Raw genomic sequence first — 19,611 nt, 5'->3', positions numbered from 1 at the left:
TAGACAATATTTATATTTGTAGTTCTCGTTCATATAGTAATAACATAAGTGTTTTATTTCAGTAAATAATAAAAATCAGGTTCAAACCTGCTCAAGAACTTGTTCATGTAAACGGAAATTCATTGCAAAAGATGCTGATGTATTTAGTATATAATCTTATTAATTTTATTTGGCTTATGTTTATGCTGCCTTGGAAGTAAATGAATTACAAATTAATAACAAAATTGTAAAATAATAACTGTTTAAAAGGATACTGTTGTACCAGTACATAATAATTTTGAAGCTCTACTATGTTCGTCAGACAGAACTTTCATCAATGATGACTGTTGATGTAAACATGTAAATGCATGCTTAATATATCAGACGATATTTATCTTAAACTATTGTTTATTTTTGTATTTCTTTAATATTACAATTTTGTATCCCCACCCCTCTTTCAGCCCGGTGAGAAAGTAAAGAGTCACTCAAGTGTCTGAAAGATAGAGATGATAAATTATTACTTTTACAATCAAACATTAAAATGTAAATTTTCAATCTTTAAAAATATACAGTCTGGGGTTTAGTCCTTCCCACAAGAAATATAATATACATCAAAACCCGAAAGTTAGGAGGTTCTCCACCTATATTCTAGAAACATTTTTTCTTTCTTTTTCTTCAAGCCATCGACAGGACAGGCTTTCTACATATGTTTATGCAAACAAACTTGTATTTGCCATCAATTGTTTCCATCTTCAGCTGATTGTACATGCGACCACAATTAAGTTCTTTATCCATCAAAGTTTTGTCAATGTTTCGGTAAAGGAATAAATCTTAATTCCTCCATTTAGAAGATCTGGATATCGACTATTAGAATTACAAGGTTCCCACAACTTCTTTTCACCCTTATCAATTGAGAAATCAACAAATCGTTGAACAGTTTGTAAATTCTTATCATAATCAATTCATTATTACCACAAGCAACTTGTCAGAGGAAAATGGCAGACAAAAGCAATGCCTGTAGGTGTTTAATTTATGCTTGTTAATTGGTTAATTGATCAGCATTATTGACAAGTGGTGATAGATCAGTTGCATGAATATTACCAACCTGTCATGTTTTCACATTTGTAAACTACTTTTAGTTGCTAAATTTCATTGATATAGAGTTACTTCCTGCATAATAGGAATAGATTGGTTGGATTGGTGTGTAGACATCTAAAATATCACATTTTGTGCTTTTAAAGGTTTTGAAGATACAAAGCCTTAAGAAAATGTAATTAAGAAGATAGAAGCTTTGCTGAGTATTTCATAGAGTTTTCAAAAATATTCAATACATGCAGATATTTACCATATTTTTTTCATGAGGAAGAAAATGGCATGACTTCTACAACCAATCACATGACTCAACTGGCATGGGATATAGGGATTTTGACTAGGTGTAGCTAGTACCCTGCTTGTCACCAAAGTTGTAAATCTATTTTCTTCAGATTGATTGAGGTAGCATCATTGGCATTCTAATTCAAATCACTGGCTAAAGACAAATTTAAAAGCCCCATAATTGATTGATTTTTAATGATTAATTAATTAATTAATTAATTAATTAATTTGTGTATTTTAGAATCCCTACAGAGAGCAGTCTGGATTACAGCCTCATATATTGTGAGTAAAATACGACATGTCTCTGCTTTTCAAGTTTCAGAAATTTAAAACCTGAATTCATCGCAGTTCTTTCTTTTGAAACAAATCTCCTTTGTTTTTATTCTATCCATACAATAAATTAACTTTTTTTAAATAAAACATATCAGAATTTACAGTATTTGAAATGCAATATTATTTAAAGCAGAAATTGTTCAAAATGATCTTAAAAAGGTAGAGTTTTGTCCTTTAAGTTTGGTCTGTCTTGTCTTTTCTTTTCACAAATTACTTGGAAAAATATTTTTGTTTGTTTTTATAATGTCCCATTTAAAAGAGGTTTTTTTTTTCCTTCAGCATGATATAAGGTAAAGAAATAAATAATGGTGCACAACTTGGAAAACTTTTTCCTTTTCTTTTAATGAATATATATTTTACTGGTCTGAAGTAACTGTTTTATTATGTCCAATTTAAAAGTAATATCCTGTGTTTTGGATTTAATTTCTGTTTGAGAACTACTGTTCTCTATTGCACTGGCCATTTGGCTCAGTTGCCACTTACTACGACTTGTGACTGATGATATTCTTCCCTGTCATCAGGTAACTAGCAGTCACAGTGTATACCAGTAGTCAGTGCAATTGTCCCATAACCAGTTTATAACATATCTGCAGAGGGTATTAGTAGAATATGATTTTCTGATCGCTCCTACTAACTTGCCTTATTGGTTTATTTCTATGAGTTTCAATATCTCGTTATGTTTTTCTGTGAAAGAAAAAGAGAAAAAACATGCCATGTCTGTAGTATATATAAAACTTAAATGTTTCTCTTGATAGTGAACATAATTCTCTCATACTCACATATAAACAGAACAAGGTTATCAAGTAGACATAATAAATTTGTATCTCATGCTTATAAGACAAACCCTACTCTGCATGAATTCAGTTTTCAGTTAAAAAAACTTTTGACTCATTAGCAATTATATACATTCAGTAGCTTCAAAATTTCAGCATTGCTACTATTTGTTTTAATTCTAAGTGCATGTTTTCAAACCATAAGCCTAAAAGAAATTATCATTTCTGTAAACTGAATCCTAAATCTGCGTCTGATCCTATTATTAGAAAATTTATGTAAATTGCAGGCAAGACATTTAACATTCCACTATGTTCATTGTATTCTTTCAGAGATGTTTCCAAGTTGTCTCTGACAGATTACAGCCGTCCAGTCTATAATCTGATTTGTAAAGCACATAAGATTGGCTTGCTGATGCAAGTGAACACAGATGGGTATACAGCTAACCGTAGATTAAATCTTGCAATGGGTCTCTCTTCAATACATATAGCACAGTTATATGAGGTAAGATTGGGAATATATTTTACAGTAAATGGTGGCTTGAATATTTAAGAAAGTATTTGACAGTCTCTCCTGAACAGAGAAATTTAAGCATGAAGTAATAATTAAATCAAGCTATTGCTTTAAAAAAATTAATATTAAATTAATGTTAAGAAAAACATTTTTTAAAAGCAATAATTTCATAACTGTATATTCTATTTGCAATATTCCATAATTGAAAATATGTTTTAATTATGTATAAGTATTCAGAAATTGTAAGAATTGTGCTTGAGAGATGTTAAAGCTGCTAGAAAATACTATGTATTGTGGAGCTCAAGTGATTTTCATTTCTCCAAACATCATGGCAGGTGCGTAGAGTGTGGAGAGGATTAAAAAAAAGTACCTTCACTATCTCCCTGAGCAATTTGAAGGAGTTGCCATGGCTTCTCACAGAGAAAGCTCCTCTGCACACCTCTTTTTATTTCGGATTTGCATTTTACCACCACTGCAGAGTGGACATGGTGTCAATAAAGTGGGCATGATTTACTTTTGAGGACTCCCAGCAAGTATATATGTTAATATATTTACATGGGTATCTTAAAAGAAATAGGTTCATTTCTTAACATAGGGGAAAGAAAGAGAGAGAAAGAGTAGATTGAGAGCAGTTGCTGGAAAAATATGCTGCAGGACACTGAGTTGCATCTTAAAGTGATGGTCATTAGTTTTAAATTGACTATGTTTGGGAAAAGATTTCAAATTAAACCACGAGTATAGCAGACAAGGAGAAAACAAATAGTGAATGGAAGGGTTAAAGTTTGGAACTGAAAATTTTGGCTGAGTGTTGTCTCAACATCATGAACATGGAATATCAATAACTTGTTTTCATTATCATCTAAAATACAATTTACTGAATCCCCAAATTTCTTTAAGGGAGAGAGACCTGTGTGCGGAATTGCCAAAGAGTGATGACTATATGGTAATGCTTATTTTCATCAAAACTGGATAAAATATAAATAAAACAACATGAGATATTGGACAGGAACTTTTTTGTTGCAGAATCAAAAAGTGTACTTGATTTAATGTGTACTTGGTTTCCTTTGGGATTCTATGGCACATCAACACATGTCAAGCCCCCTTCTCGAAACTGCTGACAATATTAAGTGCCAATACAATTAACAATGATTAACCTACTATGGTGCAATCTCTGCACAATGCATTTCAGATATATCTTTGCATAAGAAACTTGAACAGATTCAAATTTTAATATTGACACTGATCTGCAACACATTAGAAAACTTAATAAACCTGGTTTATTCATTTAGCACTAAAGAGAAAGAGAAAGATTTTGGATACTGAGATCTGGTAGTCTTGAATCTCATATAATTTATGCCAAAACCAAAAAATGCAAACAAGCAAACTATAATTGATGGTGCAAGGTGTTTCTTCTTTGTTGGAAAATAAAATCAGAAAATCTTTGATTGCAACTTAAATGTCACAGAAAAGGAAAAAGGGATTTATTTTACAATCAGGACAATTTTCCACATTGTTATTCATTTCAGCAATAAGTATTATGTTAGTTTAATTGTGAAATATTAACTAACTTGTGCTGTTGATTGTGGGGTTATACTTGGGGCCATTAAAATGATGCTTTAAGTCAGACGGCTTCATGTAATACAAATGACACCTTCCCAAGTCATAATTGACATGTTTGATGCTAATTTATGCCAATATTTTATAAGTGTTGACAATGTCTACTGCTTTGAATTCTGTAAAACATCAGCTGAAGTCAAGTCTGTCTTAGGCACAGACTGTTTAATTTTTTGAGGGGTGGAGGATTAGGAGTATTTTTTTTAAAAGCTTGAAAATGATTTTCTTGCTCTAATTTGAGGAAAAATACCTTACTCTATACCTCATTTTATTTGAAAACTTTTTTCATCTTGTAATGAAAGAAAATTTTAAAAACTATCTCAGTCAGCAAGAAAATTCCAGTCCTGAAGCCTGCACTTCCCCCCTTCCTCAGTTAATTGGTCAGTACCTTAGTATGCATATGCGGTAGGCCCTGTTGGGTCAGAATCTAGCTGGCTCAAAGTTGTGTTTATTCAACCTCATGAAAATATGCTGTTGTTGACAGTGTGTACCATTATTACTGTTCAAGGAGAAGGCATGTTTACATTTCAGTGTAAATTCAATGTTTTCTGTTGTTTTCGTTACTTTAGATAGCAGTGGTTGTTATTTGGAATTTTAACTTTGTCTCAGAAGATTACTCTTCCTTTGTAACAATAGGATAAATTTATGCTGTTCAAGGGAATCCAAAAGGTGTGCCTCTCATCAAAGTTGGTGCAGAAGTTTGTTCCTATTTCTTTGAATAAAGTAAAAACATAATAATCCTAGAAGTGATATACTCTCCACTGATCTTGATGCAAACTTCTTTGGCCACTGTGTTATAACTGAATTGCTAAAAGCACATACATTATTTACACTGGCAATAACTGCAAACTGAAGTATACCGCATAGAAGCTGATCAACCTTTTCTAAGCACATGTACATTGAATAAGGAACAGTCTTTTGAAATGATTTTTTTAAAATTGTCAAATATATAATTGACATAAAGATGAGTGATTCTTCAAATGGTATCTGATTGTAAATAACTCTGACATCTCAGTCTTTCTATGGTAGATCTTCATGCATTAACTATTTGAATGTCAATCAGTACTGTCAAACAGTCCCTCCATGATGGTGTAGTGCAAAATGTTCCTGCTCAGTCGCAATTATGATTTGAAGGTATTTTCCCCATCAACACTTGTCATCATCACAGTGAGTATGAAGGGCATGAGTGCCCCACCATGACACATGGAGAAAAGAAAAATTGCCTGAGCTGTACTGTACAGTAATTTCTGTCCAAGTCTTATATAATTAAAGCATTCCCAGTCACATATGATTAAAGCATGTTAATTTTCTTTATGCTTGCAGAGTAGATGGAAAGGTTTACGACAAAATAAGCCATTTGGTATGTGTATTCACTCATTTCAGTTTGAATTTTGTATAATACTGGATAATAATATTTGTTGGTTTTAAAAGTAGGTTGATATTTTCTGTGATGCTCAGTTTAATCTTTAGTGAAAGAATAGCCAAAATACATAATATGTGTCTTTAATACATTTTTGTAGTTTTTAATGGATTTGATTCATTTGTTGCTTTGTTATGGTATTTTTTTACGCATTACTGGCTATATCATCATGAGGAAATGGGAACTAAATGAAAGTAAACCATAGTTAAATGCAATTTTGATAGACAATCAGTTTGTATGTCTATTGCTACTTCAGTGACATGGAAGAATTGCTTATTGAATTGGAAATAGTGGGAAATGTGTAAATAAAGACAAAAATAAAGAAACTGTGGTGTATAAGAAAATTAAGGTGAATTTTTTGTAGGCTTTACTCACCATTGCTCTGACATGGGAATATGAATGGCTCCAATATTATTTTAAAGAATCGTCCTCATTATAATGTCCCTTTAACTCCTCACAAAGTTTTGTTGTATTTTCTTCCCATATATAATCAATTCAAAATGCACAAGTCAGCATGACAAGTTATAAAATTTCAAACATGAACAATACATCTACTCAGTTATACTAAAAAGAAGACTGCCTTTTTTGACTGAAGATTTGTAGTTATTTTGTTTTGTTTGTGTCAGTAATAAACAAATATGTGGACTGTTCAAGGAATAAAAGGACTGTGTCATATGTAAGGTGCACGAGTACACAAAAACCAGTTTCTAATTGGACTGGTCAAAAGAAAACTGTAGTAGATTGTTGGGATTACCAACCACCTCCACCCATGCTTAATTAAAAAAAAGTTCCTTTCGAACCACCCACTCCCCATTTTTTTTTTCTCAGTGGGAAAGGAAACATTACCCAATTAATACTAAAACAATACATTTTGTGGTGTCGTAAGTTTATGTTTGAGCCGCAGTACAGTTAACATCATAACATTATACCTCCATAATGTGTCATATTATCTTTCTGAAGCATCCACCTACAAAGTCAGCATAGTACATTTACAGTATTAATTTTGTTTTCATATCTAGGATTTAAGTGACAATGTGTGTAAATATTGTATGCAGGCATTACATTTTCTGAGCAATCACAGAGTCTGGAGACTTAACTTGAACCAGTTTAGTAACATGATTTGCAATGAGGAATGGCAATTGTGCTTTGCCTGAATATTTGCAAACAGAATCTCTCAGTGTAACTTTATCCACTTTTGATCTAGTCTCACACAAGGCCTTTAATGTGGGTGTGTTTGTTACAGAAGAATCAGTGTTTCTGTGCATTGTTATCTGCATATGCCTGGATATATCATTTCTTCCATCATATACTGTCTTAAAATCCACTTGGCATGATACTCGCAGTGTTAACACAGAAACTTTGCTACTTGCCTTTCACACACTTAAACTCTGATTTCCAAGCATTTCTTCACTGGTGCTTGTTTTAGCATTAGGAGATAGTGCACATTTTGGCAACTTGACATGAACTGACAAAAAAGGGTTAATGGCAGCCCTTAAATATTCCTCTTCAGACACAAAATACTTAAGTGGTTCTACCAGGTTAATTTTGGGCTAGTCTCCTTTCTATCTCGCTTCTTCCAAAGGTCTTCTGATTTTTAATGAAAGACTTACAAGCCATTATGGACCACCTTTGTTCCCTTTATTACTTGTAACACTGCAAAGCTCTTTAAACTCTCTAAATTACATCACTGTGGTAGTCAATTATCAGTTTGTTGTGTACACATGATAGCCAGGCTTTTAACACATTCCTAATCTGACTACTGAGCATCATCATTGGTCATTGGCATTGGTGGAACTGTCCTGTTCCCACACTGGGCTGGTTCTGACTGGTTTCTGTAATGTGTGGATAGGCTGTGTAAAACATACAGGGTTGTTTCTTCCCCGGTTTTTTTTCAGCTTTGATTCATTTTTTAAAAAATTTTGTATAGGTCTGTTTGTCTGAGACCAGAAGAAATTATGGGATGTTTAAAAGTCACTCATCCATCTGTTTGCACAAGTTTGTCATTACTGTTCATCCTAAAATGCATGAAGGATTACTGTGAAATTTTGCACATAAATTCATCTCTAGTTGGTCCTGAATGAAAATAGAGCTGCTTATACATTCAGTGTCTTGAAAATATTGCTAATTCTCCTAAATGGATAGCCATATCAACATGGGTTTTTCATTGAAAGACTTTTAATGATGTCTAGTTGATGCTAATTGAAAATGGTGCCAATCTGATGTAAAGTATGGTCACTGTAGCAGTCATTTTGAAAATCTTGTCATTGCTACTATTCCTGAATGAAAAGTCATATTGACATGGGGTTTTCATCAGAAGACTTCGTATGATGACTCTTTTAAGCTAAATGAAATGGTGCCGATCTAATGTCCATTATGGCCATTTGAAAAATCTTGTCATTTCTACACCTCCTGAATGGATGGTCATGTAAGTCAGGGGTTTTTACTGAAAGACTTCTTATGATGCCTAGCTTGTTCTCAGTGAAAACAGCATAGATGAGATGTTCAATATGACCATTACAGCATGCAGCTTTATAACATTGTTATCAATACATCTGAGTGGATAGTCAAATCAGCACGAGTTTTCACTAAAAGATTCCTCATGATGTCTATTGCGCATGGGGAAGCCATGGTGCTTAACTTAATAGAATGCTGAACTTGCGATCAAAAGGGTGTGGGTTCAAATCCCAACATTGGACTAGCCTGGGTCAGCTACTGCAATGTATTCTTGGGCAAAGCCCTTAACTCTAATTGCCTTGGCACTAAATAACCTGCTTGTGTTGTTGTGCAGTAAAGCATCAAACCAAGCCAAAGTGAAAATGCTGCCAATCTGATGTGATATGGTCACCATGGCACTCATGTCACAGCAGCCATTTTGAAAATGTTATCACTAGTCTTGAACAAAAAAGTTCTTAATGAAAATGGTTTCATGGTGTTCCCCCTGAATAGTTGGTCATATCAGCTTGGAGGTTTTGCAAAAAGACACTTTGTGCAGTCATGTTGATCGGAAATGACAATGATGCCAATATAGCCATCACAGCAACCATCATGAAAATTTTGGTATTGCTATTTCTGAACAGAGTCCTATCAAGCATGGAGTTTTTACCAGAACACTTCCTATTGTGTCTAGTTCTTCTTAATTAAAAATTGTGTCAATCTTGTATACAGTATGGTGGCTACAGCCACCAGTTTGAAAATTTTGCTTCTAGTCCTCCTGGATGGGAAGTCGTATCAATATTGGGTTTTCACCTGAAGTCTTTTTATGACATCTGGTATATCTGGTTGGCTCTAGATGAAAATGGTTATGATCTGACAATCTGGTAAGGCCACCATGGCAGCCATCTTGAAAATTGTGTTATTGCTACTCCTCCTACATGAAAAGTCATATCTACATCCAGAATAATTATGATATCTGTTATCTGGATGGTCCTCAATAAAAAGGTGCCAGTTGGACCTCAAATATGGCTGCCAGAATGAACATATTGAAAATCTTTTTACTAATTCTCTAGAATCAGTGGTTACATCAACATGGGGGTTTTCACCCAAAGTCTTCTAATCATGTCGGGGTTTTTTTTTAATGAAATGATGGCAATCTTACATTCAATCTGGCTCTCACAGTGGCTAATTTTAGAATCTTTTTGCATTGGAGTATCAGTGATGGTTTCAACACTTTACAGTTAAAGTGAAGGAATAGTTTTATCTTGAATGAATGGAAATTCTATTTTGCAAAGTAGAGTGTCAGTCCCTTTGAAGGACTCTTGTTTTAAATGTTGTTTAAGGTACACAGTGATGAGTATGAGTACCAAATGTTAAAGTTTCAAGGTCATTGAGATTGTTAGAAATATATAGGTTTGCTTCCCATTTCGAAATTAGTTGCCAGTATAGTTGGGGGATGCCACAAGACCTTTATCCTGCCACTAGTGCCCAATTCATAGATGCAATTAGATCTAGAAAAATGGAATACCATGGATGCAACAGCACTATATCCGTCTTATTCACTGCTTAAGTCTTAAATGAGAATCCTGATACAAGAGTTGATGATGAAGATACTGGCATAGAATTCTCTTTCAGTTCTCTTTTCGTCTTTTCTGCAGTGAACTTTTACATGCTTGGAGAGTTTGATCCCACATTCATTTTGGCAGCCCAGTCAGCATAAGCCTACCCACCCTACACCCATCCCTGAATGCATGAGCAGGACTCCACTTCTGCTGCTTTTCATCCTTCCAAGATGAAAACATTCTTAGCCCAGTAGATCTCTTTTTCCAGACGCTAAGATCAACAGATTTTGATCTCGGGTGAGATGTAACAGGTGAAAGCCAGACTCTCCATACAGAGTGGTATTCTACAAACATAAATCTTTCATTGAATTTGTGGTCATCTGATGATAGATTTCTTTGTGACCATCTCGAATCACAAGTTGTCTGCTTTCAAGTTGCCAGTTTGAGATCCAGAGCCCTTGCAGTAAATGTTCTGTTGGTCATGTGGAAATAGATTTGTGAATGTAATTTCCTTCCAGCTGTTCTGATTTCTGAGAATAATTCAGAAGACAAGGGATCAGACCTGCAAAGTGGTTCTAATTGCTCCTCTCTTATGGGACAGTTCCTGGGTCATTGATCTACCAGTAGTCATTCACAGGAAAATGCTGATGATGGCTAACCTGATTAAGTTTACCATCCCTGTTCAGACCAGCTCTTCCTTCCAGGTTCTTGCCAAGAAAGCATTTATTGGCTGTTATAGGGACAACAGCACAATCCTCTTGCAAGCCTCAATTCCACAGCTGACCAACTTCTCCCTCTGGCTGTTTGAGCAAGTTATCTCCTATAATAATCAGGGGTTACCATTCTGTATTTTGGGGCACATTCACACTATGGGATAGAGATTAATTGTAGTTTTGGATGTTTTCGCCAGTTTCTGTCCAGATTGGTCCCAGTCACTCACCTCATTATCCAGATCGAACCTATCATTTGTTTTGATGTGGCTCAGCACTTTTCAAAAATATAGCTAAAGTAACTGTCATAGAAAACATTTTCTTTTCATCGATAACTTGAGCCACAGGGTGAGTGAATTGCAGGCCCTGTTGATTTATCAGAATTATTATAAACAGACCCAGTTAAGAGCAGCACAACCTCATCATGGACATTGAGTTTATAACATTCACTGGGAGTACATGGAAAGTTTTCCTGGTTAAAGTTGTTGTTGTTGTGGGTTTAAAGCCATTTTTCAGCACACGATAGGCTATACATGGCGGCCAGTATTAATGGTGGAGGAAGAACCCGGGAAAACCTTGGAAAGAACCACCGACCCATGAGAAGCTAATGGCAAGCTTTCTCACATACCCACATTGGCTGAATCTGAGACTCGAACCTGCGCACACAGAGGTGAGATGGCAGTGATCCGTAATGGAGAGCGCTTTAAACCACTCGGCCACTTGGGACCCCCTCCTGGTTAAAGAAGTGCCACTCATTTCAAATTACCTTTTGTGTAAGGTTTTACTTTGTTTGTGGCACTAACTTCTCCCTCGATTATGTGGCCTCATTAGTAAAGTGGCTTTTGTCTTTCATATTGGTACTCTAGTCATTATATTCTTTGAATGATAACCATGGTAGAGGTTAAATGCTCATGCATTTCCTCTTTCCTATCCTTATTACATTCATTTGATTGAATTGTGCATTAGATGGAGAAAGGAAATTCTTATTGTAATTATGTTTCTTTGGAGAATAATTACCTGATCATGTTTTGATGAAGTCTTTCCATACCTTCCATCAAATGTGAGTATCCTTATCAATGCTTTGCTCAAACTTGAACTGAAGAACATTTTTGTTATTTCGCCAGCTACTAAGCAGTGACTGAATTGTAGTGGTATATGGAAGAGTTCCTTATCATAGTTGCTATTTGTTTTTTTTTTATTAATATGGTTTATAGAAAGAGAAACTAATTTTTTCATTCTATATTAAAGAGATAGGAGAAGTTAATTGCTAATGCTAATGTTATCTGATAATTATTCTCAGATAAACTTACCATATGATACAGTTTCCTTTTCTCAGAGAAGCTTTTGTAGGAATAAAGCAACCTCTTCAAGCCACCCCGTTCACAGGATTGGTCAATTATGGCCTTGTTAAGTAGGTGACCATGGAAGAGAAGCAAAATGTACATTTATAGAATAAAAATCAAAAGACAATCAGACCTTGGAAAGTTCTATTTCATGATGGGTAATGGGGTCATTTGGAGCTTTGGTTGCATTTTAGACCTTAATGTTATTTCATTATATTCATAACAGATAAAACATTAAATTGGAAAGACATGTTTGAAATTGCTGTACAATACAGACGTATGGTGGATCCAGAACAGCCCGTTTTATGGCTAGACCTTATGCTGGATCATAACACAAAAGATGGTTACAAGACAGAGATCAACTTCATGAGGTTAGTAAAACATACTTATTGTAAATCTCTCTCTCAAAGTAAATCTTGTCTACTTGCAGGCATAGCTATTTTTTTTAATTTAAAAAAAAAAAGCAGAATTATTATTGATTTTTTTCTTCTTCGTAGAATTAAATAATAAGACTTTTGTTGAGCCAGCATTTAGCAGACAGCAGCACATAGGTGTTGCTTTTGCAGCGATGACAGCAGTGGCATTATCTTCATTGTCATCAACATTAAAATATTGTGATGTGTTGTTGAAAGTCGTAGTCACCGTGTGTGTGTGTGTGTGTGTGTGTGTGTGTATATATATATATATATATATATATATATATATATATATATATATATATATATTATGAATTTATTTGCAGTCAGAACAGTATTCTGCAAGCATGTATTTGAATGCTCTCATCCACCTAAAGAAACCGAAATACAGGTAGCAGAGTTTCAATGTTCTGCAAGTAGTTACCAAATGTTTTCATCCATAAACTCAAACCTAAATCAGTGCAGCAGATTTCCATGAGGCAACTTGTGAGTCTAAAATTACACTTTAATTTGATGAAATATGCTTAGAATCTCTTTAATGAATCAGGTTAAGTTGCAAGATTTAATAATTCCCTTTCAGGTCCTTTTTAGGAGATTCAGCCACAGACCAGTTTAGAATTGTGAGGGCTATAATTTTCATAATGTTACATAGAAGAACTGAGGAAAATTTTGTCAGAGGAGATAGATAAGATAATTGAAGTATTTCCTCATGATAGGCTGAATTCATTAATTAATGATCTTCTTAAGAAGGGCTCGACTCATTAATTAAAAAAATGGATTTCTGAAAATGCAGTGAATTAATAATTAATATGGTCTTTTTAAAAATAATCTGAAATGACTAATTTTTCAAGTGCCTAAGCAATGCCAAATTTGCGGATTCAGTTTGATTTTTCTGACTTCATCCTTCTTTAGTTGGCATAGGTATCTGAGTTATAATATTTATTATGATCTTCATGGATTTCTACATCATTGTTTAGAGGCGTTGTAGCCTCTAAATTTTGTTTGCACACACTAAATCCCTTACTTAATGACATCAAAATTTCATATGCATTGTACACTAGCCACTGACCCAGATGTGTCAACCCTGTCCATAAGTCTTTAATATGAAAATGGCCCTTAAAATACAGAAGTAAACATTACAGAAATATGATCATTGTTTGTAAAATCCTGATACTTGCTTGTCCATGTTAGACTCAGATCCAGGTTTCATATTGTAATCAGTGGGACTAGTCATGGAACCAGACTAATTTTACAGGTGCACCTCAGATGCTTTCAACTGCACACATTTTACTTGTAGAATTTTCTAACAATGGCCTTCAAGAAATGATAAATATAACAGTTGGGACTATAAGCTTCTTAAAAAATTTAAATAGCACAGAATAAAAGAAAACATTTAGAATTATTGGGAAAATGTTAGAATCAATTACATAAATAGGACATCATGTGTTATCTTGAGTATGTCTTGTGGCAGCATGAATGATTGCAGTAACCATGTGAAAAAAAAATGGTGAAGGATTACATTAGGTTGAGATATAGGAAAAAGCCATTGAGCTGCATTAGGTTTGGAACTGCCATTGTGAAGCTGTACTGGAGGTAATTCAGGTCTTTGTACTTTGCAAACTTTTTAGTTGAAAATAATGTTTATCATCACTGCATCAGTTTCTGATTACAACTCTGAACTTTTTGATTGCATGTTTTCCAGCTTGACACTATAACTCCATGATATTTTATTTCACCTCTCTGAAAATTGAAAAAATATTGACTGCTTTGCTAAAAAGATCATACATATTAAAATGTAAATAGCCACAAGACCAAGAATGTTTTCAGGTTCAGCCAGTTCTGAACAGGAAGAATTCAAGATGTCTCCCATTTGCCCTTCACCATGATTTTTAACTTGATCATCAGCTTCACAAACTTAGTTCAAATTCATCTTTAATCGTCAGCCTTTAAGACCAAGCAACCATGTAATGTTGCAATATTCAACACCCAGTCAGTTTGCCCACCAGCAAAGTGCAAAAAAATTTAGCTTTGTCATTGACCGTGATAATTACATCGTTTTCCTGACAGAAACATGACTAACACCATCAGGTAAGGAACATAAATGTGCAGGTCTAACACCCACCATTTTTTCCCCACTATTTTTTTCTGCAGTTTTCATTGGATGGGTGTTACAATAACTTGCATCATATCACCTTTGCATCGTATACCATCTCCATGTGTCGGTCTCCAATCCTCCACCTTTGCTCCTCAAAGGGAAAATAGAATGCATCTAATACATGACATCCAAACAAACCTTACAACTTTGTTGCATCCCACAGCTGAACAACTGGATATGTGCATGCATTCATTGGTCAACAAACATGTGCCAGCAACCCAGTGCAGAGTATCTGTTCTGAAATGTTCTCCATGGTACAGCAGAGTTCATTACCAGCTTTGATCTCTGTAAGGCTGCAAAGTTTTGGCTTTCATATGGTCTTACTGTTCAGAACCAAATATATGAAGCTGCTAAGGATATAACATAGCTGATGCAGCAAAAACAACCTATCCTAGTACTAAGATCACTGAATATTTCAGCTGCAAAGAACTCTTTATTATTACTAACAAGTTAATGTCAAGGAACAAATTTACACTAGTTCCAGTTGATCTTGCGGAACCTGTTTGCAAATTTTGTCTTTGATAAAGTGCGAACAGTTTGAGATAATCTTGACAATACAATTTGAATTGATTCAACCTTGCTGTACACTTGTGATACATTTAGCAGCATTGGAGCCTTTATCTATTGATTTCTCAAGTACAGTCCTGATGAAGAATTCCCCAAAGTCATGTGAACCTGATCTGATTCCTACATCACTGCTTCTGGATTGCTTACATTCTATAATGCCTCCACTAACTGATGTTATTAGCACTGCTTTCTCATCCGGGATATTCTCATCATTTTTCAAAACAGCAATTGTAAAGCCTTAGTTGAAACATCCAGCACTTTACCTAAACGATTAAAACTCTACCCTATTTCTAATCCCCCATTTATGTCAAAAATCTTAGACAAGTTGTCCTATCCCAACTCATGTCTCATTTAAATTTGAATTAGTCTTCATAGTAATTTTTAGTCTGCATACTGACCTTGTCACACTACCAAAATTGGCTTTCTTAAAGTAATTAATGACATTACCACTGCTTTGGATGCTCATATTATCTGCACCATCTGACACAATAGACCAATATTACTTCACCATCTCCAGATGGTATTTGATTTCAGAATACAGCCTTACTATGGTTTAAGTCATACTTAGATGGAAACGCATAAATTTTGACTGTGAATGGAAATCATTCCAGTGCAGTTCATCTTTGTTTTGGTATTCCACAGGGTTCTGTTCTTGGACCTGTTGTCTTCTTTCAAGTGTGATAAATCATCAGGTGTCTCGCTAATTGTATGCTGATGGTATTCAAATATACAAATCTAGTCACCCTATCTGAAGTTGATGCTACCATCCAAGGCATAGAAAAGTATACTTCAGAAGTGAAGTCATAGTTGACATTTAATAAGCTGCAGATGAATGACGATAGAAATGAAGCCATTCTGATCACTACACAGAAAGACTTTCTCATATCTGTCCTTTACCTTAGACAGTAAGCACCAGCTTTAAATTCATATGATCAGTAGGAAACTTAGGTGTCACTCTTGACAGTTTTTCACCCTTCACACATACTCACTTGGTGCACTCCACTGTCAACCTGTTTGCTCCAGAATCAAACACAGAACCTCATCTCTGCAACATTTTGTTGACTGCCAACAGTCTGGTATACCCATCTAACCTAACTAATGTGTATACCCTTCTCGAAACTTGCTCAGTTTTTTTATGTTCATTATTCTTGATATATAGGTAGCAATAGGTCATCTTGCACCATTTTTGTGACTCTTATTCTCACTATTCCCACATATAAAACAAGTCCAACCCACAATGTTCGTTTGCATATCAGGGCCAAGTTACCTTGAACAAATTGCCTCCTGTACTTAGATACGATGACACCATGAGCTCATTCAAGAAAAATTATAAATCTCACCTCCTTTTGCAGCAAAAACAAGTTCAACAATTATGTTTCTTTAGCGTTAATTATTTTCATAATGTTTTGTTTGTAATTCCTCAGTGTTTGTTGTAATTGTGTGTGTGTGTGTGTGTCATTATGTGTTAACTAATTCCTAAAGCACTTAGGACATTCAAAGATTAAGGGCTGGATTAAGTTTATCATTATCATTATTGTCATTCTTATTCTTATATTACTGAGACTTGGCTTAATTCTACTGTCTGTCATCTGCATCATTGATTAACATAGTTATAGCCCTGATTATTAAACTCCCAGTTTTCCCAATACAATAAATTCCTTCATTATTTGATTACAACCAAGTTTGGAATGCTGCTAAATTTTGTTGAGATCTTGACTGAATTTCATTGTTAATGTTCATTGTTAAGTGGATTTAAAGCTCTTTATTGACGTACCCACCCACTTTTGTTCCAGGACAGTGTTTCTTTTAATTATTAGCGAATTTCAACCAAATTGTATCAACAGTTTGAGATTAATGATGATGATGAATTTGACTGTCTGCTTCTAACTCATCAATAATGCCTTCCTTTATAAATGTAGCTTAAATTATTTACTGTGTCACCATTGTCTCATAGCAGTTCGTCTATAAAATTCCACTTCCAAACTTTCAGTGAAATGTGGGGCACATCAGTTCCTGGAATCTACTTGTTTAAATTTGAAACATTAATATGTACCTGAATTCACATTTTAATTTATATCTAGAGCCAGGAGTGTAACTTTATATTAATATTGGTGGGAACCTGGATAGCACATTCTCTTTGCAACTCTGTGCTCCAGGATTTGATCCTTGGTTCCAACATGTGCAAAGGTAGGTGGTTTCTCCTCTAAAGTTTGTGGTCTCCTCCAGGTTAATTCTCTTGTTTCCTTCATTTTTAAGTCATCACTTTGACACCAGCATCAGAACTGTTGAGAGCATGGTGCAGACTGAGTTTTTAGAAGTTGTAGTACTATGGATGTAAAGTGAAGAAAGTTTCAACTTTTACCAATATTAGTCTTTTTACCTTTCCAGAGGACCAGTTCAGAACATAAAAACCATACCTTACTTTGACCTTGTTTTTAAATTGGTGAAGACAATGCTGCAGCATTACTCATCAAGGTAATTTTGTATGTCAAGTGTAGGTATAAATAATTGTTTAACAGTTAAGGTCTTTATATGATAATTACCTTTATTAGAAATATAAATATACTGCCTCTCGCCATAGCACACCTACTTAACTTAGTGTTCCCATTTATAATGCAGGGCAGGTGTAGATCCAATTTGTTTCTCACAAAAAATATCCAAAATAGGCTGTTTGTTGAATATAAATAAAATCTTGATCAAAATTGGTAAATGAAACCTTGATGCATCATGTGTTTTATAGTTGGAAATTGCAGTGTGCATAAATTTGACACATATTGAAATTTACAACTTTTATTATGAAAACACATTTTATTTAATTTTGTTTATAAATATATTTTGCTGTACACTGGTAAGAACAATTTAAGATGAAAGTTCAATCAGTTAAAACATTGATGTCTACCATTAGCAGTACAGTGGAACCCCGCTATAACGCGCCCCGCCATAACGCGAATTCGGATATAACGCGGTCGTAGCATGGCTCCCGAAATTTCATATATTCATTCACACATGGAGATAAAAATTTTGGAGAAAAGTAAAAAAAAACAAAACAAGAAATTAACTTCATTTTGGGCATGAGATTAGTTGTGACTTTTAAAATAATATGATCGTGGCATGGTTCCTGAAATTTGAAATTCATTTACGTGTATTTTTATCGGACCGTGAAAATATTTGTTTAACGTACGAGAAATAGTGTGTAAAACGTTTATTATAATTTGGTGGAAGAATTCGCGTATGACTTTTAATAATAAACGATCGGAACTTAACAATTTATCCAGGTTCTTTAAGTGATTTTGGAGAAGTGATCGTGTATGAATTCTAAAATAATACGATATATATAACGTACGAGAAATAGTGTGTACAACGCTTGGCTTCTGAAATTTATCAATTTGAACAGGTTGTGATGAAGCTCCGTATTCTACTCTAGAAGAGAAAACTGGTTTCATTCGGTTTTTGAATTGTTAAGCCGAAGTAAACATTATTGGAAGTGTTACTTATTACGGATCCATGAGTAAAGCCAGTAAATCGTCTTTGTGATTGTCTTCCATGAATTCTGTATACAGTCGTTGCTCAAACAATAGCCGACATGGGCTTCTTATTTAACTGCAATCACAGCCAAGCAGCAGACAAAGCTGTGGTTGATACAAGAGTCGCACAATTTAATAAACATCAAAGGACGAAAGCCGCCAACATGTATGCTGTGCTTGGCGGTGTGATCAAACAACAAACAGTTGAAAGTAAATAATATCCACTTTATTATCTGTAAATTAAAAGGGTATGAAATTGTACATCCGTTCAGCTTAATTTTGTTTTATATAAAAAGTGATTCGTAACCATTGCAGGCCTTCATTACTTAGTTATCGAGCTTTATCTGTGTACGTTGTTTGCTTATATAAAAAAATATTTTACTGTTATGGAAAAGCAAGTTCAAAAATGATTGGAAAATCGAAAGCTCCCAGATGTTTTCATCATGTAAATATGAAGGCACTTCCATTTCAGTACACTAACAGCAAGAATGCTTGGATGAATAGCTCCATATTTGACGACTGGTTTCACAAAACATTCGTTCCAGATGTTCGGGCTCATTTACGAAAACTCAAGCTGGAGGAAAAAGCTCTCCTCCTGCTGGATAATTGCCCTGCCCACCCCCCAGCGGAAAATCTTGTCAGCAGTGATGGCAAGATCAAAGTTTCGTACCTCCCGAAAAACACTACGTCAGAAATCCAGCCACTTGACCAAGGCATAATTTCCGTATTTAAACAAAATTATCGCCGTGAAATGATAAAGGGAATGGTAGCAGATAATAACGCATCCGTCGACACATCATTGGCATTACTCAACTTAAAAGAAGTATGTCACCTTGGAGGTAAAGCCTGGGATGCTATCACTGCACACTGTATTGAATGATGCTGGATAAAGGGTCT

General features: G+C 34.6%; 1 protein-coding gene across 1 annotated transcript in view; it reads left to right on the top strand.

Moving 5' to 3' along the window:
- Positions 1 to 19,611, top strand: part of LOC149804947 (tetratricopeptide repeat protein 13-like) — a 120,036-nt gene that overhangs the window by 74,635 nt on the left and 25,790 nt on the right. The window contains exons 14-18 of the mRNA XM_089946126.1: positions 1,595 to 1,635; positions 2,790 to 2,961; positions 5,908 to 5,944; positions 12,279 to 12,423; positions 17,579 to 17,665. Of these exons, the coding sequence (XP_089802252.1) occupies positions 1,595 to 1,635; positions 2,790 to 2,961; positions 5,908 to 5,944; positions 12,279 to 12,423; positions 17,579 to 17,665 (482 nt within the window). The remainder of the gene's footprint in view (positions 1 to 1,594; positions 1,636 to 2,789; positions 2,962 to 5,907; positions 5,945 to 12,278; positions 12,424 to 17,578; positions 17,666 to 19,611) is intronic.

This window comes from Sinohyriopsis cumingii, chromosome 2, assembly GCF_028554795.1.
Source record: "Sinohyriopsis cumingii isolate HCF-2022 chromosome 2, ASM2855479v2, whole genome shotgun sequence".
Classification (NCBI taxonomy): Eukaryota; Metazoa; Mollusca; class Bivalvia; order Unionida; family Unionidae; genus Sinohyriopsis; species Sinohyriopsis cumingii.
Note: the sequence above shows the minus strand (reverse complement) of the source record. Positions and strands in the feature narration are given on the sequence as shown.